At 55.4% G+C, this 26751-nt stretch overlaps 2 protein-coding genes across 8 annotated transcripts in view; one reads left to right on the top strand and one right to left on the bottom strand.

Annotated features, from left to right (window-relative positions):
• Nucleotides 1-12488, top strand: part of CD99L2 (CD99 molecule like 2) — an 86959-nt gene extending 74471 nt beyond the window's left edge. Inside the window, exons 5-9 of one of the 3 annotated variants that reach the window (XM_025862789.2) lie at nt 4093-4128; nt 4502-4621; nt 7935-7952; nt 9115-9180; nt 10008-12488. In XM_025862789.2, the coding sequence (XP_025718574.1) occupies nt 4093-4128; nt 4502-4621; nt 7935-7952; nt 9115-9180; nt 10008-10072 (305 nt within the window). In that variant the 3' untranslated portion in view covers nt 10073-12488. Of the gene's footprint in view, nt 1-4092; nt 4129-4501; nt 4622-7589; nt 7907-7934; nt 7953-9114; nt 9181-10007 lie in introns of those variants that run through there. The other 2 variants (XM_025862790.2, XM_073887878.1) reach the window with 2 other exon arrangements.
• A 1203-nt stretch (nt 12489-13691) lies between these two features.
• The window catches only part of MTMR1 (myotubularin related protein 1), a 65184-nt gene continuing 52124 nt past the window's right edge, over nt 13692-26751 (bottom strand). For all 5 annotated transcript variants that reach the window (XM_073887875.1, XM_025862787.2, XM_073887876.1 and 2 more), the window contains 3 exons: nt 24608-24721; nt 20425-20601; nt 13692-15121 (listed from right to left, as the gene is read on the bottom strand). In XM_073887875.1, the coding sequence (XP_073743976.1) occupies nt 14960-15121; nt 20425-20601; nt 24608-24721 (453 nt within the window). In that variant the 3' untranslated portion in view covers nt 13692-14959. The remainder of the gene's footprint in view (nt 15122-20424; nt 20602-24607; nt 24722-26751) is intronic.

Genomic DNA, 26751 nt, shown 5'->3' with positions numbered 1-26751 from the left:
GACTCAGCAGTCTCCTATTCCAGAGAAATGAGAGCTTCTGTCCAAAAAAGACTTATAAAGAATATTCATAGCAGCTTTATTTATAATAGCAAAACAAAAACAAAACACTGGGAACAGCCCAAGTACCAGCAGCAGAATGAATAGACAAATTGTGATATCTTTATATATTCATATGACAGAACGAATTGCCAATATAAAAACATGGGTAAATGTCAAAAACGTTATGCCGAGTGAGAGAAGTCAATGAAAAGAGAGTGCATACTATATGAGCCCAACCATATGAAATTCTGATAGTTGCAAAACTGATCTATAGAGTTAGAAACGAGGTCTGTGGCTGCCGGGGTCGGGATGTGGACAGGAATCGATGGGGGCAGGGACACGAGAGAACTTTCTGAGGTGACGGTGCTGTTGTATATTTTGGTGGAGGTACGGGTTTCGCAGGGGGCTGCATCTGCCAAAACTTACCAAATGGTACACATAAGATTTGTGTATTTTACCATATGTAAATTTTACCATATGTAAATTTTACCTTAAAAAAGGGCATCGTAAGCAAATGTGGAACCGTAGGTCATAATATGTTTAGGGGTGGTGTGTACCGATGTCCGTGACTGCCTTTGAAATGCAGCGTAGAAATAAGAGAAACTGATGAATGGATGGAGGGACAGATGGACAGACGGACGGACATGTGATAAAGCACATAGTGCCAAACACTATAGAATTCAGAGGGTGGATAGGAGTGTTCACTGTACAGTGTTTTCAACTTTTTAGTATGTTTGAAATTTTTCTTAAATATAGGGGAAAATTTTTAAAGAAGCCAAAAGACAAGCCTCTTTAATGGCTCCCCCACCACCCGCAGGACAATTTCAAGCCCTTTAGTCTGCCACGCGCTCTTCTCGCACCTTTAATTATTAACTTTTTATTTTGCATTTCTGCTGCTCATCTTCTTATAGTGAAAGTAAATTTATAAAAAATCTAAAAGTCCCAGCTGTGGCTGTTGGGAGACTAACATACTTACGCAAGTCCTTAAACACTTGAACACCCCCCGCCCCCAGCGGTTCTAGGTAGAATCTCCCCACCGTTCCGCCTCCATGCCCTTGGCAAATCAGATGTGTCAGGCGCTCGCTGTGAGCCCTGGGCCGTGCTCTTGTCAGAGAAGGGCAAATCCGTGCCTCGCCTCCCTGCCTCCCAGGAACGTGGCTGTGGCGGCCTGAAGACCGACGTGTGTGCGCGGGTACGTGCGTTGTTGTCTTTTGCATTTGAGGGTGCGCTGGATCTAGCGCTTCTGTTCACGACAGGGCATGTTCAGGACCTCCTCGCGGACACAGTGCCTCCTGTACGTGCAGTCACTGTAGTTTCAAGGGCCCCCCGAGCTCTGGCATTCCACATGGCGATCTGGATGTATGGTCTCTTTGGTACGTAAGCGTGCTGTATAATATAATCGTGACCCCAGGAGGCAGGTCGGGATACAAAACGTACCGTCCTTGAAAATGAAGATCCTGCCAGCAACGTGTGGAATAGCTTCTCTGAGCTGTCCCTCCAGGTGTGGGACAATGGGGGCGGGTCTATTTTAAACATTTCTTATAAATTATATGAAAGTACTCCTTTATTGTTTTACCATCCCGGAAGAGTCACCAGTAATACTTTGGAGTATATGCTTGTAGTACTTTTTCTCTGGATAATACACATTTGTAAATATTTATTTTTATAAAAATGGGACCATGCTGCTTTTTTAAAACCAGTTTTTATTCAGTAACACCCTGACTATTTTTCTCGGTCATTAAAGAGTACTCTAAAATACTGTGTTAATGAGTGCATGATGTTATACCATAATTTATTTAACCAGTTCCTGTTTTGAGAGGTCTCTCTCTCCGGCTGTTTACCACTGTACACCGTGCCGTGATAAACCTCCTCAGAGCCAAATACACAGAAGCCTCAGTGTTTGTCAGCTAAATTCCTAGGTGTTGACTTGCTGGGTCACAGGAAGTATAAAGTTTTAACGATGTGACTCCAAGTGTCCTGCCAAGCAGTACTCCCTTGAGGTAGTACTGGCGTCCCCTCCTACCTGCCCTCAGCTTCCCTGGGTACGCTGGTTTTGTAATCTTTGTAAATTTGATCAGTATAAAATGCTATCCTGTTGACATTTGCATTTCTTCGACTACAAGAGAGGTGGAACACTTTTTACCTCTAGGTCGTATTGGACCCTCCTAATACATTGTGTTGAATTCCCTGTTCACATTCGTTACCCACGTTTTTTTTTTTTTTCTTTTTACTGGAGTCTGCATCTTTTCTCGTCAACTTGTAAGGACTCCTTTTACATTAGGGATGATGAAACCCTTTACATAAATTCCAAAAACATCTGTATTCATTAACTGATTCAAGACCTTTGGGTGGTTTCCACCTTTTGGCCTGTGTGGCTAGCGCCATCCTGTCCGCATTTCATGTGACATTCTTGTAGCTCATGGTCATACGGATCGTGAGGCTCAGGACTTGAGGTGAGCGGAAGAGGAGGTCGAACTGCTCGAACCTGTCTGGGGATCTGCTGACGTGAGCACGTCAGCAGAGGACGCCTGGGAAAGGACTGCCCCTGCCCGTGGCAGTGGCCATGTCCAGCGCAGCAGAAGGGACCGCCGATGGGCCAACACCATCAGACTCCGGACCCTCACAGGCGACCTCACCGCGGACCTGCTGGTGCACAAAGGGCCCTGTGCCCCCCTCTCTGCTCAGTGCTTTGCAATGGCACTGACTGTGCTTTTGAAGTAACCTTCTGTATCCAATCAGGGATCTTCAACTCAAGGGTTCAGCCCTAAGTGGGAACATAACAGACCTCATTTTCTGTCCCACACTCTTTTAAAAAAAAATAGACTTTATTTTTCAGAGCAGTTTTAGGTTCACAGCAAAATTATGCTCCCCCCACGGCCCCCCCCCTCCGTTACCAACACCCCCCGACCACCACCAGAAGGGCGCATGTGTTACAGTCCATGAGCCTGTGCATCCCCGGACTCCGATTGGTGGAGGAAGTGCCAGAGTTCATTGCTTCCAACATCCCAGAGCGGTTTCCCTTAAAAACCCTGGGCCCTGGGCGTACAGCCCCGCTCCATGAATGAGCGCTCTGCCCTGAGAAGAAGGGGGAGCCCAAGGCTAATGAATGTCCTGAAATGGTACCAGTTGCTCGTCAGGGCACTGCCATCTGGGGAGGTAAGCGTGTGTGTTGAGTTCTGTGCAGTTTTATCACACTCACGGGTATAGACGCGTCTGACTGCCACCAGGGCCCCGATGAAGACCAGTTCTGACACGGAAGGGCCCTTTCAGAGTCAAGCCGTCTCCCCCTCCCCCCCCCCCCCGCCCTAATCCCTGCCACCCACTGATCTGTTCCGGAGACTTTTGAATTTCAAAATACTGGACCAGGGACTGCCAGCCTCCATTTGCTTATGTGCCAAGGTAGAGGTGACGGGCCTTAAAAACCCCGGGTCACCAGCAGCTCCTGTAGCTACCTTACACGAATGGAAGCATCTGGATGGGAAGAAAAACATGTGAAGCACTAGGCCCAGGAGGCAAGTAAATTGAAATATTAACTGCAGATCTCTCTGGGTGGTGGAATTATGAGTTGTTTTTATGCTAGTCTTCCATCCTTTATTTAAAAAAAAAAAAGTTTAATAGAAGCATTTTCTGCAATCAGATAAAGAATTGAGACTTCTTACAGGAGACAGTACATACATGGGCTACCTGGCATGGGTCCAGCTCTGCCACCTGCTGGCAAGTCCCTCACCGGCGAGCCTGCTCCCTCCCCTGTAAGATCAGGGGGCTAGGTGCACCCGCCTCACCGCGTTGCCAAGAATCCCATGTATGAAGAGCTGGGATAGAACATGCCCAGGGCACAGTCACTGTCGTTTTACAAATAACGAGTTGTACCTGGTCGCCTGGGCTTTGCAAGCTGATAGGCATAAGGAAGCCATTCTTGCCGGAGTCAGGTAGAAGCCTACTGGGGATTTACTGGAGGTGTTGTGGCAGGGGTGGAATCAGGGTCATTGAGTTGGGAAGAGGCTGCCCGCAAGCTGGGGGGTCACAGGCTCACGGTTTTTGTCCTTTTTCCAGGTGATGGTCGGCATGGCAGTGACGACTCTGAATCCGGTGGGTTTGTGTCCCGAGGAGACCTAGTGCCGGCCTTCCCCTATTTCCAGGAGAGAGCCACCCGGCCAGCAGCAGAAGGATACAGTGATTTAAGAGAATGAAGCATGAAAATCGGGGTCCCCGGGGAGGTGGCCCCATGGGAAGGAAGCCTGCTGGCCTGAGAGGTGGAAATCCTTATGGAAAACTAGAAGTGCTTGGCAGATGCCTTAGATAGAAGTGGCTTCGCCCTGTCACACTGGCTTGGGGGTCGCGGGGGTTTGAACGAGCTTAGCTCGGTGGTGAGAGGAGAGCCAGGTGCCTGAGCCGGTGTCGCGGGGCTGTTGGCCTGGTGCCACGTCTCTTCATGTCTCCCCCTCTCCCCCCGCTTGCCTAGGAGTGTCGGCCGAGGCCAGCACCATCGCGGGTGTGGCCAGCGCCCTGGCCATGGCCCTGATCGGCGCGGTCTCCAGCTACATCTCCTACCAGCAGAAGAAGTTCTGCTTTAGCATCCAGCGTAAGTGCAACCACCCTGTGGCCTCCAAACCAAGGGGCCAAGGCCTTTCAAGGGAGACGGGCAGAAACGGGGGCATGATTCGGGTCCATTCCAGACCGACTCCTGAGTGGACTTTCCGGGGTGGACAGGTCGAGGCCGGACCCAGGTTTAAACTGGCTGTGTTTCTGTGGGCGGTGCGGGGGGACGCTGACGTTTGTGTCAGAGCGGGAGAGGGCCCGGGCTTTCCATTCGGCCTCAGGTCTCGCCTGCTCACACCGCCGGCCTCCTCGGGAGCTCAGGCAGGGGTCGGGGCTCTGAGAGCCAGCGCGCCGCCGCAACGATGAGGGCTTTCAAGGAGCAGGAAGGCAAGGGGCAGAATGGGGGGGGGTTGTACCCCCCCCACATGCTTCACATGCAAAAGGTTGCTTTCATTGTATACTGTAGCCGAGCGTGTCTAAGCTGTAAGTCGAATAGTGACAAAGCGAGCCCCATCTTGCCAGCCTGTGGGGACCCAGCGAGGGTGAGCAAGGAGGGCGCCCTTGCTCGTTTCACTAGCACGGCTTTGATGTGTCACTGCTTACTGACGCTGTGTCTCTAGGACTGGCGATTTTTAGTTCAAGTGAGAGGGCCTGGCTCAAGCCTGGCTTTCCTCTTTCCTAAAGCTTAGGAGCACCTCCTCTGAGGCTTCCCCTCCCTGCCCTTTCTCTGGGCCTCTGCCTGGAACCAACCAATGAGCCCGAGCCCCAGAATGCTTAGATGTGGGTGATGCAGAAGTCTCCACCTCTTTGTTCCTCTGGCGATTATATTTGTTTCTCTTACTCTTGTACAGCGTTCTTGACCAGGGCCACCACATATGGTTACACAGGTGGTGTGCGCGGTTCATGTTTCAGTCTACAACCTGCGCAACTGTTCATGGTCGCCCCACTTGAGATCCTATTGACCCACCTTGGACCCACAAGCTTGGCTGTAGAGTGGTGTGAATAGGGGGGTGTCAAGAAGGAGTATGGAACTGGAAGCTGGATTATCCTTAGAGCTGTCTCTTGTCCTAGTTCAAAAGCAAATGGAGTGGCTTAAAATGACAGAATCTATTCTCTCACAGTTCTGGAGGCCAGAAGTCCAAGATCAAGGTATCAGCAGGGTTTGTGCCTTCTGGAGGCTGTAGGGGAGGATCCTTCCTTGCCTCCTCCAGCTTCTAGTGGCTCCGGGTGTCCCTCGGCTTGTGGTCCCACCAATCCGATCTTTGCCTCTGGCTTCACATGACTTTTTCCTCTGTCTGTGTGCCTTCTCCTTGTCTCTTATAAGGACACTTGTCATCACAGGGTCCACCCTAAATCCAGGATGATCTCATCTTGAGATCCTTAATCACACTTGCAAGGACCGTTTTCCAAATAAGGTCACATCCATAGGTGGTAGGGGCTGGAGGACGTGGCCACGTCTCTGGGGGCTGCCATTCCTGCAGTACGGCATCATCACCCTAACGGAGATGCTCATGATCCGTGCTGATCAGAGCTGGGCAGGTGGCTCGTATGCCAGGGCACGGGGCTTGGAGCCGTGAGGAGGCATGTTGGGTAACAGAGTTACAGTGCGAACGGCTTCCCCGCCACTGCCGAGTGCTGGATGTGGGGTCCCGCCCTGAGGCCTCCCCTGTCAGCCCCAGGGCCCAGGTTCGAGGGCACCCTGACTTTATCAACAAGGAAACAGAGGCTCAGAGGACTGTTGAAAGAACCGAGTCCGGACGTGCCGGATCCACAGGGGAGCCTGAGACCGGGGCAGGGAGGGCAGAGCAGTGAAGAGACCGGCGGGGGGCGCACCAAGTGACGTGAAAATACCTGATTTTCACACTTGTTTTCTAAAACAGGTGTGAGGCTTTGCAAATTGGATTAGCAGGCAAAGCCAAAGAAAACATGAGACCGTGACGGCCTTGGCGTATAGAGTTGAACGATTTATGTGATACTTGAGGGAGAATAAACCGAAGAGGGGGGCTGTGAGCCGGCCTGCGGGAGGACCGGGCTCTGCCGTCTTTCTGAGGGCAGCCTGGAGGTGGCGGCCGGTCTGCTGGTGGGGGAGGCAGCCCCACGCCCCCTCAGCCTCTGGAATCTCACTGTCACTCCGTCCCCCCCCTTGCCCCCCACTTGCCCCTCCGTCTGTCAAGGATGTCCTTGTCGTTGCTGGACCCACACTGTCCCGAGTCCCTTCCCCGGACACGTTCGTGCAAGCATGGTCCTCACACAGAAGGGAACCGAGTGTGGCGTATCCCCCAGATTTGAAGACCTCCCTCCTGTACCCACCCCTGCGTTATCAGCACTCTTCAGAACTTGTCAGTAGTCTCTGCTCCTGTCTCCGAGCCCCCTCCTGCGTGAGTGGGTTCCCCCTCCCGGCGCTGGTGCCCCCTGCACAGGCCTGCCCTGGGGCCGCACCTCTCCATCAGCTCGGCCACGGCCTCTGCCTGTCCGGGGCCAGGTCTCCCCATCCTCCATCAGGCTGGTTCCGTCAGCCTCCCGCCTGCCCCGCTCTCCCCCATACTCCTCCCTGCTCAGAGCAGCCAGAGGGACGGCTCTGCCTCGACCTCGCACGTTCCCCACTGCCTTGCTGGTCCTGGTCCAGACGCTAAGCTTGGCCGCTCAAACCCTTCCTGGTTTGGCACCAACCACACCAGCAGCCCCTGTCCCCAGAAGCCCTACTCCCTCCCCGAGCGTGCCCTGCTCTCTCCGCTGGCCCTCTTCTCACATAGCTGGGTTCTCTGCTCATCCTTGGGCCTGGGGCACCCTCCCGGGAAGCCTTCCTGCCCTCCGGGCCCGTGGGACTCGCTGGATGCCCAGGCTGCGTGCTGCCACAGCGCCCCCTGCCGACCGGGCCTGGAGCCCGCGGGGCCGCGTTGGGCTGGGTTCCTGCATCTGTGACTGCCCACCGCCCCCGCATCGCGCCCGGCACTGGCAGCTCCGTGGGGGACCGTGTGTGCTTCATTCACGGATGTGTCCTTGGCACCCAGGCCGGAATCGGGAGGAGCCCCATGGATGTTTGTGGAGCAACTAAGCCCCCTGAGAAGCTGGGGTCAGGACTTCCCATCCTACCCTTTATGCCAGGCCACGGCCAGCACCGCGTGGAGGTGACAGAAGGCAGAGCGGAACCTGCTCTGCATCCCGTGCACCGGGAAGCCCCAGGGAGATGGGGCATGGCTGCCGGGGTTGGGGAGGGGGAGCTTTGGGGACCCTCTGCTTTCTGTCTCTGCCCTCAGTGTGACAGGGTCAGTGCATCTCGCAGAAAGCCCCTGTGGTCTGTTGCGGGGGGGCTAACTTCTTACTCCAGGGTCCTAAGCTTTGTGTCTTGCCTTCAGATGCAGCAGAAGGTCAAGGTAATGACATGCTTCGACTTTTTCTCATTTTCCTCTTCTGCTTTGGCCACAGTACATCATTGTCCACCCTCCCCACCCGCTGTTCTTGCTCCTCGTCCCCACCCTGCACCCCGAGCCCTTCCCTGGCCCTCACCGACTTGGCTGTGACCACGACCACCTTTAGCTCACTCTGTTGTCTTCTGTCTCTGGGCCCCGCGCGGCTGGGGTGGGGGCTCCTGTCTGGGAGGCCGGGGCCCGCTGAGTGCGTGCCAGGCTGGCAGGGGGCAGCGATCGGGAGGCTCGGGTGCATCTCCCAGCCCACGGCCCTCGGGCAGGAGCCGCTTCCGCTGGCTCCCTCACCGGTCTTGCCCCACACGGAGCCAGCCACCCCTGCCAGCCAAGCAATGCCCACATTCTTCCTGGGCCCGTCCGGTGTCTACCTTGAGCTCGAAAGCACCAGGGCAGGCAGGCGTACTTTTCTGAGGTACGGGGAGCCTGGATGTAGCCCCGGGTGGCAGAGGGACTTTGTGCCTGCTCAGTCATTTGGTTGCTGAGAACCGTGGCCCGATTTGCCCACAGGCCCAGGGCTCTGATAAGGCTTCCAGCCGTCCGCTTACCCAGGGCCATGACACGGACTCTGGACTCCCCCTAAGTAGCAGCAGGCTGGGGTCCCCTCGGAGTCCCGGGTGCTCAGTGACCTGAGTGCCGGCAGGCAGAGGAAGCTTTGAGAAAGTCCCCGAGCCCCTCTTGGAAGGCAGTGGGGGGGGTGGGGGGACGCCCATACAAGGGACCAGAGCAGCTCCCCGTGCGCGCTGGGCCCTCCGCGCGGCGGTGCACACGGCGCTTCTCCCCTCCCGGCTGGGGGAGTTGGCGGCCCGAAGGGGCGCCTGTGGCCTGTTCTGCCATCTGCCCCTCTCCACCCCGCCTCTGTCCGTCCCTCGTGCGGCGCTTGGCTCCCCCCACCTCGCTGGACCCTGGGCTGGCATGCGGACCCGTGGGTGGTGCTGAGCCTGCTGTCTGGGCCCCCGTCTCCCGGGGGGTGGCACCTGCCCCGGGGGGGGGGGGGTGCGGGGCCGAGGCCCTTGCTGTGCGTCCTCTGAGGACCATGACGAGAACCCCCGGGCTTGGTCAGGGGCCCTTCGGTTCTGTGTCCGTCACCACCTCTGCTCTTTGCCCTTTGCAGAGGGTCTGAATGCAGACTACGTGAAGGGAGAGAACCTGGAAGCCGTTGTGTGTGAGGAGCCCCAAGGTGAGGCCTCACGGGCCCTCGGTTCTTGCTGCAGGGCTGTTAGTCGGTGGGCCCCGCGCTAAGCGGAACGAGGGAAGCACAGAGGCGTCCGTTTCTGGAATTTCCGGCCAGAACAGGCGGCTGCCGGGGCCCAGGGCTCATTGCACTCTGCCCTCGATGAGCCAGATTCCAGCTTCATGACACCAGGCGCCTCTACTCCCTGTGGGGGGGGGGGGGGGGGAAGCGATGCGGCCCAGACAGACGCCCGCCCAGCTGTGGGGAAGCTTTGAAATGAGGCCTGTGACTTTGCGTTTTGAAGACTGCCCAAAGGCAAGAGGGACTCAGCTAAAACAGAGCCTCTTCTCAGGGCCCTTGCCCCTCCGCCCCCCGCCCCCCACCCCCGTGCCTCTCCCTTCTGCAGTCGAGCACTTTCTGAGGGCGATGGGAGGCCGTGTGAGGGCAGGCAGGAGGAGGCAGGGAGGCCGGGGAGCCGGGCTGGTCTCCCTGGAGCGGAAAGCAGCAGCGGGGACAGGCCCATCGCTGTGTCGCGGGGACGGGGACCGAGGGGAGCAGAGGGAAGCCGACCACGGTGGCCAGCCAGCCCCGCCGGGAGCGTGCCCATTTTACCGACGAGGACGGGGGTTGTCTGCCTTCCTCCTGCTCTCGCAGGGCGCAGGGTCGCCCCGACTGGGGACAGAGTGCGCGCCAGAGGGGAGGCTGGCCAGGAGGGCCCGAGCCGTCCCCAGGCCCTGGACAGAACAGACGGGGCGCGCGGGGCCTCGGGCGCGGATCTGCCGCGTTGGCGGCGGGGCGGGCGTCCCCGGTAACCGAGGCCTCTCTCCCGCTAGTGAAATACCTGACGCTGCAGACGCAGGCCGCGGAGCCGCCGCCCCCCGAAGCGCCCCGGATCTGAGGGCCACTGCTCGTGACCAGCGCCTCGTTCCATTTGGACCCGCTTCTCTGACGTCATCGGCTTCTCGCTCTAACTTCCGGATGAGCTCGGGGTGTGTGTGAGTTTGGTTTCTGTGCCTGCCCTGCCAGAGGCTCTGAAGAGACTTGGTGTCGAATCCGAGGCCCAGCTCTGGCAGAAAGCCAGCCACCGGAGCCCGAGACGACGGGGGGGGGGGGTGCACCCGAGGACTTTGATGCTCCGGGGCTAAGAGTTTGAGCCCAGGGTAGTGCGAGGAGCGAACGGGAGAGCATCAGGTAACCACACGCTCACACTCCCTCTCTCACACGCACGCACACCACCCAGCCTTGACACTGCTGGGCTTCCAGAGAGCTGGTCCAAGTGGTGGCTTTTCATTTATTTAAGTGCAAGCATGCATGCCTTGATAGCCCTGCCCTGAGAATTTAGGAACCTTCTGGACAAGTAGGAAGCTGTGACTCTGGGGCCCGATTCCCCTCTGATTCCACAGGGGACCGGGTGCGGTCTCCTGGCTGACATGCTTAGCTTTTAGGAATCATTTATGCATTGAAATGAGTGTTCCCCTTCTGCCCTGTACGTGTTCTTATTTTGGTAGCAAAAACTACAGACATCGAGAACAAGCGGCGGAGCCGGAAGCATTTTTTTTTTTTTTTTTTTTGCTTAAAATTGTATTTGAGGTGGGAGCGGGATGGGGAAAGGAACGGTTGCCGGGTTCGGTGACACATGCCTGACTGCGTGGGTCTGGAAGGATGATTCTGCCTGTCCTGTCCTGATGAAAAGCGGCAAACGCCAGAACCCGGGGGCCGGCCCCTGCCCTGGCCCGGAGCAGTCGGCTCTGGGCTGGCCTCCTGGAATGTGCCGCTCGGCCCACGTGTGGTCCTGTCCCTGGGCGCTCCGCTGTCTGAGGCTGAGCCAAAGTCTAGAGCCACCGTCTTCTGATGATCAGTTTGCAGTGCCCAAAAGCACTTCCAGCAGCAGAAGTCAGCAGGAGGGTGGGGCCCTACGGACACGGCCCCACGCGTCGTTCGGGCCGGGCGTCCGCTGAGCTGGGACGAGGCAAGGCTGGCTTCCTAAGGAGACCGTGGGAATCGGAGCAGACCCCGCCGCTGTGGGCTGTACGCCTCGTGGGCTGGGGGTCGCGGCTCTCTGAGAAACCTGGCCGGGCGCCAGAGGCGTCAGTCGGGGTGCGCCGTCTCCAGCTGCCCTTGAGAGCAGAGCCGGTGCCGCGCCGCCTCCGCCCTGACGGGCCCCTTCCGCAGCGGCCCACGCGGGCCGGGACTGTGTGTCCGCGAGGCGGGTGTGGGGCACTGACGACACCCCCTCTGCTTAAGAGCCCGGGGGCTGTCCGCTCGGCCAGCCTTGGCCCTGCCGCCGAGGAGGGCGAGGGCTGATGGCCCCACCCCTGGTTGGTGCCGGGCAGCTCTGGAGGATTCTTCCTCGGTAGCAGGAGCTGGGGAAGGGTCAGGGCGGCGCCCGGCAGCCCACGGGGTGAGGATGGCTGCCCACTGAGGTCCCCGGGGCATCTCAAAGGAGGAAAAAAGAGGTGGCACTTAGGTGTGGTAACTGACTTGTCTCCCTGCCACGGGCACGTTAGAGGAGTCCTAGCCACCGTGGCAACTAGGATGAGGAGTCACGTGGCCCGCGTGTCACTTGGCATGGCCAGACACGGCACGGCACTAGCTAGAGCTATGGGGCCTGCCGGCTAGGAGCCCTGAGGTGGGGTGTGCCCGCCCCCCCCCCCCCGGCCCCCGACCCCCAGTTGTCCACCTGAGCTTGACAGGGAGGCTTCCGTGGGTGGTGGAGACCCTGAGCTCCTCCGGCTCTGAGGTACAATCAGTGGCCGTGATTGGAGAGACCCCTTTGGCTCTCCCTTAGAAGCCCACAACCCAGCACCCGGGCCGCCTAGTGACTGGACAGGCCGGGAAGGTCACTCCGCCACCTGTTGGCAGAGCTCTTGTCCCGGGGGGCGGGGCAGCGGGCAGGGACGCCTGCAGAAGCCCAGGCTCTTGTAACCGTGTCTATCTGGAAGTAGCCTTGACCACCCTGGGCCTGTCCCAGATGATAGGGAAGACGGAGTGAACCAGAAGGGCCCATGGGGAATATCCGATCTATATCCGCTCACCTGGGGGGTGGAGGCTCAGTGTTGGTAACTCTGAACACAGGAGGAAGGAAGCGTGGCAGCTTCGCGGGGAGGGGCACCCTCCTGGCGTGGGACCCAGGGAACAGTGCCAGGCCCGCTGCCTCGGGCACCTGACTCAGGAGTGCTCGTACCCCTTGTCTGAGGAAGAAGTGGAAACTGATCTCAGAAACCCCTGTACTTTTTATGTGCTTGTGTTTAAATAGGAATTGTAAATGGTCTTGTGTTTGCATTAAACGAAATGGAACCTAACAGATCACTGTATTCTGATGGTGTGGAGGGCCTTCCTTTGTCAAGTGATGCTGGTTTTTTCCCTTAAGGTAGTTCATGGTCGACCTTCCTCCCCTCCTCCCCAGCCCGAGGTGTTTCTCCAGAAGGTTGGAGTTCTCCAATTCCTTCTGTCGATGAATGGCTCAGTGTCAGGGCCCCTCCGGTACACAGAGCCAGGGCCTGGAGCTGCAGAGGGACGAGCAGAGGCCTCGGGCTGGCTCGAGAGGGGCAGAGGCAGGCTTCACACTCCTGACTCCCCAGCCCAGTGCTCACCATCATCAAAGAAATCCGGTATCCAGGGTGGATTCGCGTTGGTGCAGTCGTTTGGCTGCGCAGGGCCGGGGGTCCCTGCACGCCATCATTCATGCAGCCATGTTCCAGAGTGGCCCGTCTGGGAACGAGTGAGCCGTGTCGTCACCTCGAAGCTTGGCTTGCAAACCGAGAACACAGCCAGACCTCTGAGGGTGAGCGGGATGCGGTGGACGTGGGGTTTTCACATTGAGGCGGGTGGCCTCTTGGTGCCACGCCAGCCACGTCATAAAACAGCACCAAGTCCTCAGACCCAGACCCACCACATGAGTCTTCAGTAAAGAAGTTCTGCGTGGCCGGCCAGGGCCTAGCGCAGTGCCCCCGCCACCCCCCTCCCCCGGGCTTGTCGCTCAGGTATTGCTGCTGGGGCCCCCAGCAGCACTGGCCGCTGCATGGAGGACAGGGACCCCCAGGCTCTTATGAGAAGGGTGACCCACAGGGGTCAGTGTGGCCTCATCCAGGCCTTTACAGCTCCCCCAGAGGCCAGCATTCCTCCCATAGACTTGGGGTGGGGACCCCGGGGCTTCTCCGAAGTCTGTCCCCTTTTCGGCTCTAGGACTCAAGGCCTGGGCGGAGCATCGTGCCTCCTTGGAGCCGTAGCTGACTCCGGTAGCCCCAGCCTTTCCCCCATCAGTATTTTCTCAGCTTAAGGTTGAGGGGCATTTCAGATTTTAAAAGTCAGAGTACTTACTTACCCACCATTTTGGCCAAGACACTCAAGACCTGATTTCATTTAGGATTTAGTGAATGAGTAAAATCTTGTAAGGGCACTTTACGGGTATTAACTGCCCTTGGCACATAAAATAACAGGTATGGAAGGTTTAGTCATTTTCCCCAAGGGAAAAATACCAAAAACTAAAAAAAAAATTTAAAAAAAAAAACAAGACCACGGAGCAAACGTATTATTTTAATTACAGACTGAAATACAGTGTATCAGATGAGGCAAATACGATACAGTCTTTAAAAATCTGAACCATGAATGTTTTACATTCTAGTACACTTAAATAAAACAAAGAATTGCTTAGGTAACAACAGTATACTTCAAGTTGTGTTAGAAACGGTTGTGTGCTAGGTACACACAGAGGAAAAGGGGCTGTTGTGCTGCTTGTGGATCGGGCAGGGCGGGGGCAGGGGGAGGGAGGGCGGTGCCGGGGGCAGGGGAGGGTGGCACAGCCCGCCGTGGCCCAGGGAGCGCGGTGGTGTGCCGCGGCGCAGCCGGGGGAACGGAGCTGGAGGGGTCTCGGGGCCGGGAGAAACCTTGCCGCCGCGCAGCTAGCAGGGCAGGGCGGGCTTGCTCGGTGCGAACAGCCTGCAGCAGGGAGGGGGCGGCCGGGGAGCAGCCGGGGAGGCCGGCGCAGGGTCACACTGTCCCCGGGCCACCTCGGGAGGCCAGCACCGGTGTCGGGGGAGGGCGGGACACCGTGCCATCTCAGCGGCCCCATTCAAACCACGTTGCAGAGGTACCACATGAAGTTGGCATGAGCTTTGTTGGAAAAGAATTTCTCACCCAGTCCAGTTAAGCAGAAACCTCCTCGAGTGACTAGTCCAAACATAAAAAAGGACATAGGAAAATAAAGGCATGTTTCTCTTTTTTAAAAATACCTTCTATGTACACAGCAGTAACTGGTGCGGGAGGGCCCCAGGCGTGAAGAGGACTGGAGGCTTGGCAACGGCGCGGCTGCCCCGGCGCCGGAGTTTAAGTTCCAAACGGTCTTCGCGTTGTAGCGAAGGGCTCAGGCAGCCACGTGGCTGGCACGCGGTCTGTAAGTGAAGGGGGGGGTATCTGAAAATGAAGGGCTTACCTCGGAAAGAAAGGGAGTGGGGCCCCCTTAACCCGAAGCCCCGCGCCCCATGCCCCTCCCGCGCCTCTCCCGGGTCGCAGAGCCAGGCGGTCCGCGGGCTCGATGCGGCAGGCGGCCGCCACGGGACGGCGTGGGCAGGAGGGAACGGGCTCACGAAACAAAAAGCGCTTGAGGACAGTGGGCGTGGTCACCTAGCCACACAAATGGTCACTGGTGGCAAGTGCCATCCAGGCCTGGAGGACGTTGGGCCTAATCCTAAAAGACAAGATCACGAGCTACCGCCCCTTGCCCGAGCCGCCGAGCGGGAGGTCCTGGCCGGCCGGGGTCGCCGCGAGTGCCGTCCTCTGGAGCCCCTCAGACGGAGGTGTGGACGGGGGTGGCCGAGTGGGACGGCGAGGAGCCCCGCTCGGATGATGACGAGGCGCGTGTGGCCACCTCCCGCTGCAGGTCCTCCACCCGCTTCTGCAACTCCGCCTTGATGGCCAGCAGCTCCTTGAGATTCTGGTGAATGGGCGTCTGGGGAGAGCAGAGGCGGCTGCGGTCAGCGGGCCCTGCTCGGGGCGCCGGGATGCCGTTCCAGATCGGCCTGCCCGGTCATCGACCCAGCTCTGCCAAGCGTGCAGGGCCTCCCTCCCGAGCCAGGGCTGCAGCTGCCGCCCTGCTTGGCCAGTTCAGGGCAGGGGGGCATCTCCGCAGGACACTGCGGAAATGTACTCCATACCCCCCCGCCCCCCCCCCCGGGCCCCGACCTCTGCGGTTTTGCATTTTTATAAACTGCTCTGCTGACTGTTAAATCAGCACCTTGACAACTTGAAGTTGTATTTGTTTTCATCAGTCACAGGAGGCTGCGGCAGCCACCCCGGGAAAGGAGGGGGAGCCCCTGGGGGCTCAGCTCCCTCCCTGCGCAGGGAAGAGGGGCTGTGTTCACGGAGCCTCCACTCAGCACCTCCAGCCCCCACAGCAAGGCCTCCCCTGATTAGCTTTTCTCTTTTAGGCCCTCCCATGGGGGCTGGGCCAGAAAGCACTGAGAAGGGTTTTCCTGGGACATATGGGACACCCGGTCTGACTACTAGGGTCACACAGCACCTACTCCCTTCCTCAGCAAGCCCAGAGATCCAAGACCCGGCTTTTCCCTCACGGGGCTCCTGGGCTCGGGTGAGGCACAGCAGGGAGGAAAGTCACCGTCCCCAATCCAGTCTCACAGAGCAGCTACAGGCCTGGCTCCTGAGCCTCAGCCAGGCTATGTGATGCCCACCTAACAGCCTCCAGTGGCTACTTTCTGCCGCCCTGACCTTGGCCTCGAAACCAGGTGGTCTGACCCCAGCCGGCCTCTCGTCCCATCTGTCCAGGTCCTGCCTCTCCTCCCCTCCTGCATTTCGGAATCTTCTAGGTTTTGACAGATGCCATGCATGTGCTGTCCCTTCTGCCTGCAGCACTTTCCCCCCAACCCTTCGCTTCCTCCCTGCACACTGAGCTCTTCCATCAGGGCTGCCAATGGTGATCAGCGCTACTAGACGGAAGGGGGAGGGCAGGAGACAGACAGATAAGACACACCGACAGGAAGGAGGGAGCGAGGTAAACCAGCAGAGAACGAACTCCTGACTTCAGCAAGCCGCAGGAAGACAGGGACAACAGTGTGAGTCTGGTGCCAGCGATGCCCCAAAACAAGGGGAAGTTACCTTATTTGCTGCTGATCCCAGAGGCCACCATGAGGTAAGCAGTAGCTCCCCTCTTAGTCTTGGGGCCTATTGGTATTATTTTCCTATTTGCAGGATCATTTGACTCCAAGTGAATTAGACAAGAGAACCTTCTGCAGTCAAGCTCCCGTGAGAAGGGCCCAGGCACGCGGTCTTGGACCGGGGGCAGCCCTTGTTGGGGAGTGCCCAGGGCCTGCGATGATCCTCTGACCGCTCCGTGCAGCCTTTCCTCATAGGTCACTTACAGTATCTCCAAGGCCTGCCTGTTCGAGGGAACGCCCCTGGCCAGCTAGGGGCCTCACCCAGCGGGTCCTGTGTCCGCCACAAGGCAAGAGGGCCCCAAAGGAAACACGGATGCTGCTCGGCCCTCCTCCCGCCCAGCCAGCCTTTGGTGGATGCCCAGGGAGCCGCTCTCCAGGCAGCCAATCTAGCCCCCTCCTCCTCAGACAAGTAGGCTAGTCACCTGCCTTTCCTCGCCATCCCATCACAGCAACACCGGCCTTCTGGCTGACCCTTTGCCACGGCCCTCCCTCCCCCTAGTCCTGCGCAGCTAGCGCTGCGGGGTGGAGCTGGCCCTGCAAACCCACCTTTCCGGCCTCCAATGCCTCCAAGGCCCAGCTTGCTCCCCCACGGGCCCCGGGGCCGGCACCTAGGCAGCTCCAAACCATGCCAGCCGCAGTTAGGACAAGACGCGGGTAGCCCCGTGGACCACCTCCCAGCTCTCCTGCTCCCACAAGGTCTCCATGAGGCTCGCGACCTCGCCCCCAAGAGGCATGGCGCCTCTCCGTCCGGGGAGGGGGTGGGACCCCGGCCCGCAGGCACCCTTCCCTTCCATGAGTGCAGGCCAGGCGGTGAGGCGGCGGCCGGGTGTCTGCCATGGCCCACCGCGAGGTGGCCGCACCCGGAAGCCTGCGGTTCCCCCTCCCGTCCCCAAAATCGCAGCGGGGCGGACAGGCTGGCGGGCTTTCCGGAGGGCCGCCGTCCGTGAGCACAGGGAGCTCGGGCCCAGGGGACGCCCTCGGTCCGGCAGCAGTGCCCGTGCGGGCTTCCCTGCTCCCGTGCCAGAAATCCCACCCACCAGCTGTCCTCTGTGTCACCCAGGATCCTGTTCGCTAACTTGGTGATTTAAATGAAGTGACTTTCCTACACTCTACCCCGGAGCCCGTCTTCCTGTGGCTCCCACACACGGACCAGAGCGGCCCAGGGACGAAGGAAGCGCAGTGCCGGAGCGGAGCAGAGCAGGGAGCGGAGCAGGGGCGCGGCGGCTGGGCGGGGGCCGCGGGAAGCAGCCGCTGACCTGCGTTCCTGAGTCAGAGGGACGCCAGGGCCTGGAAAGAAAGGGCTTCAGGGGGCCCCGGGGCCGGCATTCTAAAATAAAGCAGCTGCGGTCAGGAAGGGGTGTCGTTCTGGAAGCCGGCCCCCGTCAAAGGGCAGTCTGGCCTGCACTCAGACTTCCTCGGCCGTGAGCCACCGCAGGCGCTGCTGACGGGGCTGGCGACCCCCGGCTCACTGAGGTTTCTGGGCCCACGGTTCTCTCTCACATGTGGCTCTCATTTGGGGGATGATTCCATGTAATAGAACAAGCAGTTATGCCAGGGGCCTACCCTTGCAGAGCACAAAGTCTGCAAGAGAAAGAAGTTGTCACCCCAGCCTGATGCATGTAACCCGGAGCTTCGATGAGGGGGACAGTGGGGGCAGAGAGAGCTGGAGCCATCGGGCGGCCAGCCCTGGGCCCAGCGGACTGTCGTACGAACAACTTCAGCCGCGTGACTAGCGAATGATGACTCACAGGGGGATGGGTCCCTCGGAAGAGGGAAGGGGAAAGGATGTGGCGGCCATGCTTGTGAAGGGGCTCTCTGGAGGCCACGGGTAATTGTCAGCTGACCCCATGGCACTCTGTACAGAAGCCACAGCGCTAACGGGATGAATGCTCATCGGCAGAACATCTGAAACTAGCTACTAATGGCTACTAATTGACTACATGTATACTGTTTTCATGGAGAAAAGAACGGAGACTACATCTCTCCCGCCTCAGATGTTCTTCAATAAAGAAAACATTTTACAACTCTTAAAAGTTAGCACTAAAGCCAGAATCCATCTGGTGGTCAGAAATGTGCTCTGGCCACCTCAGCAGTGAGCCCCCCCCCCCCCCCCCATCGATGTGCTTGTGCCAGTGGCGAGGTGCTCAGCAGCCCGGCTGCTCCGTGCGGGCATAACCTAGGAAGCAGCTAATGGCCCCTTCCACCAGGTGAGAAAGTGGCCTGGTGCACAAGGACAGCAGGCAGGGCCTCATGACAGTAAATGGAGGAAGTTTCAGATTGGGGAAGGTTTCCTAAAGAAGGTTCTCAGAGCACCGCCTGTTCACCTGGTGAGAAGCCGAGGCAGGGAAAGCACTGTCAGAGTCGGGGGGTTTGACAGGCCACCCGTGGGGGTATGGAGTCCCTCAGACCAGAGGAAGAGAGGGGAACACAAAGCCTGGGGCTAGTGCCTGCTCCCAGAGAAAGACAAGTACTGGGCTGGGCAGACCCTGATCGTGGAGTTCTGGAAAACAGTCCTGCGGGCTCTCTGAGGGTGGCAGAGCAGACTCAGAGGCTCTAGAGGAAGAAAGAGCTTTTGTAGGTGAAGTTTCGTGGGCTGGAAAGCAGTGGGAAGGAGGGAAGGAGAGGCAAATGATGAGCAGCTGGATCTGTACTGTTGGAAAAGGAGCGCGTCAGGAGAGGAGAAGCGGGAGAGGGGCCGCAGTCTGCGCGGCCAGACAGGTCCTGGGCCTGAGTCCACAGTGGGTGAGTCTTCCATCAGGGAGGGGAGGTTAATGAAGTCATGGGCCCTCCAAAGTTCAAGTGCCAGGCAGCTGCAAAGTAAAATGAACTGTTGGGTCTTCTCCATGGTTAGTGGGGCTTGGGGGCTCTTATTATGGGTTAACTGTCCACCCAAAACTCGTGTGTCGAAGTGCTAACCCACAGTACCACACAGTGTGACTGTATTTGGAGACAGGTCTTTACACAGGTAATCAGGTTACAGTGAGGTCATCAGAGTGGGCCCTAATCCACTACAACTGGTATCCTCATAAAAAGGGGAAATTTGGACACAGACACACACATAAAAGGAAAACAACATGAAGACGCAGGGAGAGAAGCCTAGAATAGACTCTTCCCTCACAGCCCTCAGAAGGAACCAACCCAGGCAACACCTTGATCTCAAGGCTTCTCTGCTCACAACTGTGAGCCCATACATTTCCACTGTGTAAGCGCCCCCAACTGTGGTCCTTGGTTATGGCGGCCCTAGCGAACTGAGACACAGGACATGCCTGCGGGGGTGGCGAGGACACTGAGCGAGGACGAAGGACTGAGGAGGAGAGCCGAGAGGAGAGGCATGCACACCTGTGCCCGACAGCAGCGATGATGTTAGACAAGGCCCCGGAAGCCCGCTCCTGGCAGACCACCAGTAAACCCGAAAGACATTCAACTACAAAAGAAGTAGCGAGTCCTCTGTCCCCGGAGGGGAGGGCCGCCCCCACTGGCCGACTCTGCAAGGAGCACCGACCGTGCCCGGGCCAGCCATGTGGAGGAGAGGGGGTGGGGCAGGACCGGGGAGAGCACGGGCTTGGAGGAGCACCTGGGGAGCCCTAACTGGTGGGGCCCGAGCCACAGCCCGAGTTCGGCCACTGAACACCAAGGGCTAGCGCGGCTCGGCTGGCTGGCCCTGCTGTGCGCTGTTCTGGTATGTCTTTCAGTCTCAGAAAATGTTACCGTGAAAAAGTGTGGCAGGGACGGGGAGACTTTACCCCTTCTTCAAGGGGGTGCCTGTCTGCCACTCAGCTTGTGCCCTCTTTCTACCAGAGTCTATAAACTAACCAAGTCCTTGGAAAGACTAAGAGTGAAATGCAGTAACCAATACTGCTGCTTCTACCTGCCTTTGGCAGAAGACAGAGGTGCTAAGATTTTTAACTCTAATCTAACAAACAGCTTCTGGATTGGTATGTGAAAGAAGGTGCTAGAACATGAACGCACAGGATTAAACCCTGAGAGGTGGGGGCAGAAGTAGCGTATGTTAATGCGTGCATTTCCACACCACCATCTTCACTTACGAAAATACGCTCTTTTGCAAAGAACAAAAAGATACCTGAGGCCTCATTCGTGGGTTCCAGCGCACGTAATAGTTTACCCATAGTTCCAAATGACTCAGACTAGCAACGGGATATAAGACGTGGTTTTCATAATTCACAAAGAAAGGATTAGAAAATTCTTCAAGCTGGCTATTGACATATGACCATAGAGATATAGTCTTCGTATATACATCCTGAAAAACAAAAAAACACATTGAAATACATTCAACTTCTTTCCAGACCCTTGAGAATTTGTATTATCGAGAGAAAAGGACTTGGATGAAAGGGACTCAGACGCTGAAAAATTACAGACCATTTACTGAGCCCCCCCCCCAGGCTAGGGCACCCCTCATGCTGGAGGGACATGAACACAGACACTGGTTACTGTCCTGGAAAAATGTATCGCTGAGTTAGGTGACAGCTGGCAACCGCGTCTGTGTGAAGGCAAGACGAGAACTTTCTAACAACCACAGGATGATGGGGCCCATCCATAACAAATACATGTTTTATTTCCAGTTTGCAGTTTTGCTTCTGTGACTAGGGTAGAACTCACACGTAGGATTCCTTTCACCAGAAAATCACGGCTGTCTGGGGGGAGACATGCCAGGGTGGCAGGCTGGCGATGCCTCACACCGAGAAGGAGGTACACAGCATTAAATTCTATCGCCCCACCGCCCGACCGTGGCACACCCGGCTTAGAAACTGGAAGCTGGAACTATCTGCATTGCTCATGTGAGTGAAAACACCACAACCGACAGGCTTGGCAGGGCAGGGCAGCGTTAGACATGGACCAAGCACAGTGACGAAGTCAAAATTAGAAAACCATAAAGCCAGCTGACTCCCTCACAAGCTATCTAGACACAGAGAATCCCATCAGGACCTTCTCCTATTTTATGTTCGCATTTCTAAGAGAAACACCAGCGAGAATTCAAGGGCCCTGAAGAGCCACAGAAGTCAGTGCAGGTGGTGCCGGCCTGGGCTGGGCAGACACGTGCCTCAGCGGACGAGCAGACAACACAGAAACAAGCCCTCGCCTCTGCAGTCAACTGATTTTCCAGCCCGGGCACTGAGACCATTCAGTGGGGGCAAGAGAGTCCTTTCAACAAACAGCGCTGGGACAACTGGTTAGCCATATGCAAAAGAACAGAGTTGGACCCTTACTGCACAGTGCCCACAAAAAGAACTCAAACATGGGTCACAGACCTAAATGGAAGGGCTAAGACTATAGAGCTCTTAGAAGAAAACACAGACTCAGCTCTTCATGACCTTGGGATGGGCAACAGCTTCCTGGATAGGACCCCAAAAGCGCAAGCAATGAAAGAAAATAGACAAACTGGACTTCATGAAAATTAAAGACTTGTGTGTTTCAAATGAGACCATCAAAAAAGTGAAGAGACAATGCACAGAATGGGTGACAGTTTTTGAAAATCATATATCTGGTATATATCACGAATTTATAAGGAACTCTTACAACTCAATGATAAAGACAACCCAACTACAAATGGGCAAAGGATCTTAATAAACATTTGTCCGCAGAAGATATACAGATGGCCAAGGAGCACATGAAAACATGCTCACAGTATCAGTAGTTACCAGGGAAATGTACCCCAAAACCCACAATCAGATACCACTCGGATGGCTAGAATAAAAAAAAAAAAAATACGCAACAAATGTCTGCAAAGAAGTGAAGAAAACAGACCCCTTAGACATGGTGAGACAGTGTTGGTAAAATATTGGACCTTTGGAAGAACAGTCTGTGGTTCCCCAAAAGGTTAAACAAGCAGTTACTATATGACTCAGCAACTGTACTCCTAGGTATATACCAAGAGAAATAACAGCACATGTCCACACGAAATCTTGCACATCTGAATATTCACAGCAGAGCAGCATTATTTGTCAGAGCCCAAAGTGGAAACAACCCAGAAGTCCATCTACCGCTGACCAGATACACAAAATGTGGTCTCTCCATACCATGGAATACTACTCAGCCAGAACAAAGGAACAGAGTTCTGACACCCGCTGAAACACGGATGGACCTTGACAACATTACGCTTAGTGAAATAAGCCAGTCATGGGAGGACAGATATTGTTTGATTCCATTCGTATGGAATGTCCAGAATCAGTGAATACATATAGACTGAGAGCAGATCCGTGGTTGCCGGGGGCTGGGGAAGTGAGGAACAGGGAGTGACTGCTCATGGGGATGGGCTCTCTTTCTGGGGTGATGAAAAGTTTAAGGGGTTTATGAAATTAGATGGTGATGGTTGCACACTCTGAATATACTAAAAACCACTAAACTGTATACTTTAAAAGGGTGAATTATATTGTATGTAAATTATATCTCAAGAGAGCTGATTTTTTTAAAGAATGTTTTGTCAAAAAAAAAAAAAAAGACCATCAGGGTTTAAATTTTACATGTGAACTTCATTCTTCTGTTGATTTTTTAAAAATAGCTTTATTGAGATATGAGTCACATACCATAAAATGTACTCTAAAACTTCTTTTTTTAAAGAGGTTAACAGAGCCTATCACCTGGGCCCGTAGGAATATGGACCTTATGCTGCTCACAATGGAAGCCACAGGGAGGTTTGAAGCAGGGGAGAGGCTCGTGATGGGACCGGAGCTGGGGAGTGCTGCCCTGCTTGCTGGAGGTCAGAAATGGAGGGAGCGAGTGAAGCTCATTTCCAGGCAGCTGCCTTAGTCCACCACGAGACACTGGGGGCTTGAGCTAGGCTGTGGGGCAGTGACAAGTGGCCAGATTAAGAAAGAATCTCTTCAGGGCACCCGGGTGGCTCAGTCGGTTGAACGTCTGACTCTTGATTTCAGCTCAGGTCATGATTTCGGGGTTATGGGATTGAGCCGCACATGAGGCTCTACACTCAGTGCAGGGTCTGCCTGTCCCTCTCCCTCTGCTGCTCTCCTCCCCTCTCCCTCCCTTCTTCTCTAAGTAAATACAATCTTTTTTTTTTTTTTTTTAAAGAATCTCTTCTGGGGACCACCTGTGGCAGCTGGGGGGAGCGGGAGGGAGGAGGCAAAGGTGGCTCCTATGCATTTGGCCTTAGCACCTTGAGGGGCAAGGGTGCCCTTGAGGGAGATGCAGAGGAGCAGGAGAATGGTACTTAGACCCCAAGATGAGACAGACAGTGACCTAGAGAGAACAGAGTTTGGGGCACGAGGAGGACCCGGGACTGGGTCCAGGCAGGCTCCCAGGTGAGAGAAGAGCTAAAGGGAGGGGACTGAGTGGGTGTGGACATGGAATGAGGGGGTGGCAGCTGTGGGGAGGCTGCAGAGGGAGGTGGGTGCTGGCCACCCACTATTTTTTCCAAGATTCGATAATGTTCTAATGTGCTTAGTCTGCAGGTGGTGGCCCTTTTCTGTTAACCAGAGGACACTCTTACGCTGCCTTTCCCCAGTGCCTCCTCACTTGTGATCATTTCTTTTTCATCTCAAATGGATGAGGAAAGGGGCACCTGGGTGACGTAGTCAGCTGAGCATCTGATAATTAGTTTTGGGTCAGGTTTCGGGTTGTGGGATCGAGCCTGCCACTGGGCTCCGCTCTCAGCGCAGAGTCTGCTTGGGGTTCTCTCTCCCTCCCCCACTGCCCCTCCAGTTCGTGCTCTCGAACACTCTCTCTCACTCTCAAACCAATCAATCAATCTAGGGAGGAAAGAGGCGAAACAGAATTCTGAGAAGCTCAGCAGCTGCTTCATTATCAGCCTGATGGAAAAGGAAGTCTGGCTTGCTACCTAGCAGGAAGTTCTGGGTTCATCTACAGACTTCACCTTCCTAGGCCTCCCAGTACGTGACAGCCTATTGGAATGGAGGGTGAAGAGCAGAATCACATCATTTTCAAGTCACTGTGGTAGAAAGTACACGAGCTAGGGGTTTAGAGGTCCAGGGTCTAGAACTGACCCTCATATAAGACCTTAGAGACCTGAGAGAGCTGTGGGCTTGCTGGGTCCCAGCCCCCATAAAGTAAGGGGCTTGTGTTGGACCACGTGGAAGATCAGACACACGCACTGGGGCTGGTGAGCCCTGGAAGGGCATCTCATGCAATCCCTCCATTTACGGATGGCAGCAGGGCTAGACCCAGGTCCCCACTCCACCCAGTACCCCCCCGCCCCCCACGTCTACAGTGGCACTTAATGGGAAAGGTGCCTGAGGCATGGGAAAGCAACAGACAGGATGGAATACACTTACCTCTTCAAATCGCTGCTGTTCACAGTTGCACAAAAAAGTCCCAAAGAGACAGCTATATAGGTGATCCAAAATCGTGATCAAGAATAGCTCATTAAACTCGAATGCTGAAGGAAACTTAAATGGAGAGAGAAGTAAGGTTTAGAGTTCAATTTCTAAAACACAGTGGTGCTAATTTTCTGTGAAAGACAGCTAAAGTACAACTTGGAATACAGTCACAGGTTAAAAGGAAGTCTAAGCCATGCAGAATTTCACTTCCTATGGCTTCGAGTCCCGGCTTATAGAGGTGGCTGCGAAAGCACCTGCAGTAACAAGAACTGTTGTACTTTTCAAAGCTTCCCCTTTGGTCCTGCTGGTAGAACACGGCCCACAGTCACCCTTCTGCCAGAAGGAACTAGAAAGCTGGACAAAATACATGGAACAGCTGTTTTCAGACTCTGGCAACAGGCTGCACGAGACTGACAGGCCCCCAGGCCAGAAGGGAAACAGACGAAGCAAGTCCAAGTATTGTCCCAGCTTCCCGCCCGCAGGTGCGTTTGGAGTCACAGAGAAGTGAGGGGGGCTCCCGGGCACAGCATATACCAAAAGGGATTCAAGAAAAAATGGAAAGCCTATTATCTAGTGAAGACATGACTCATAATTAAAAACCATCCCACAGAGACAACTCCATGAACATACATCCTGAAGTCCTTACCAACGTGTAAACAAATTGACCCCGGCGATATATACAAAGCGTAACACAACATGACCTGGTGGGGTTTAGCTCAGGAATGCAAGGCTGGCTTAACATTTGAAGATCAACGTTAAGAAAATAATAATTACTGTAATTCACCACATTAACAGAATAAGAAAATCACATAATCATCTCAGTTATTGTTTTAGGTAATTCTCATGGGTTTTTACAGAATTGCAACAAAGACTTTACCATTGTCAGGAGGTTCCAGCCAGTAGCTGGCATTTAGTAGCTGTAAGGAGATGGCCTGGGAACGATAATAGGGGTTAATGAGGACAACGAAGCTCCTGGCAGCTGGTGCGGGCGCGGCGCCTACCACGTGCCAAGAACACAGTAACGTACTGAAGGAGGCAAAGCCCGTTAGAAGCAAACCAAACAGAACTACCCAGCAGAGGTTTACTTAAGTCAGTTTCAAGTATGAGACTGTTCCCCACAGTGCTGTTTGCACACTCTCATGACTAATCATGAGAGTCATCTCTAGAGAGACAACCAGGGTCCCCGATGGCCGTTATCACTTCCCCAGGCTAGGGACAAGCTTCCCAGTGAGAAGTAATGGTCAGTCCAGGACTGTCCAAACTCCACCTGAAATCGTTCTTTTCCTCACCAGGCTGTTTATCCCATTAGCCAACGTACGGACTTCAGCGCAGCCACCTTGGATTCAGATGTGTCTCTCTCTCTCCATCTTAAGGACTGTTCCCACAGAAACACACAACTCTCTTCTGAGGAGCCCCCTCAGAATTCCCCTTCTTCAGAAACCTCTGGAAACTAGCTGTGCTGGCTGTTCGTACCAGCATTCTTGTTCTTAGATGAACTAAATCAACTAAACCTGGCTGAAATGCTGAAGACAGCTACTGATGAATCCTCTCTGAGCCTTTAACTTGCGACTCTGCCAATGGCCTCACATTCCAAATGGCTATCCTTTAAAAGGCCAAGTACATCATGTCCACTTTCCCCAGCATTTTTCTATGCAGTTTAGTAATGCTCTATTTATAAATTATTGGCACCATGAAATTTATGAATGTTAAGCAAATATATAACATTGATGTACACTGAAGCTTTATTAAATCAAGGATAGAAATGGAAGATCTAGACTTTATTCTCATTTAAATTACACATTTATTAACAGGACAGCAAAGCTTCTATGGACACATTTTTGAAGTCAAATGAGTCTTTATTCCTAACCCTGAGCCCGCCTTCTGGACCTGGGAGCTTGCGTGGGCACGTTCTAGCACGCCTGACTATAAGCCTTATTCTGGCCAAGTAGGTCCCAGAGTCGGTAGGTCTAGGCTGGCTGGGGCTCAGCCTACGCCTATCAGCACCCCCAGAACCAAGACACAAGAGCTACATCTACTGATGCTCATCAGGACTGCTATTCACGTTCAAATGGCCTTGTGGCCTCACGCTCAGCCCAGGA

The sequence above is a fragment of the Callorhinus ursinus genome, unplaced genomic scaffold (assembly GCF_003265705.2).
Source record: "Callorhinus ursinus isolate GAN/ISIS: 27379988/994484 unplaced genomic scaffold, GSC_fseal_2.0 scaffold84, whole genome shotgun sequence".
NCBI lineage: Eukaryota > Metazoa > Chordata > Mammalia > Carnivora > Otariidae > Callorhinus > Callorhinus ursinus.
This window is presented reverse-complemented; position numbering and strand designations above follow the sequence as displayed.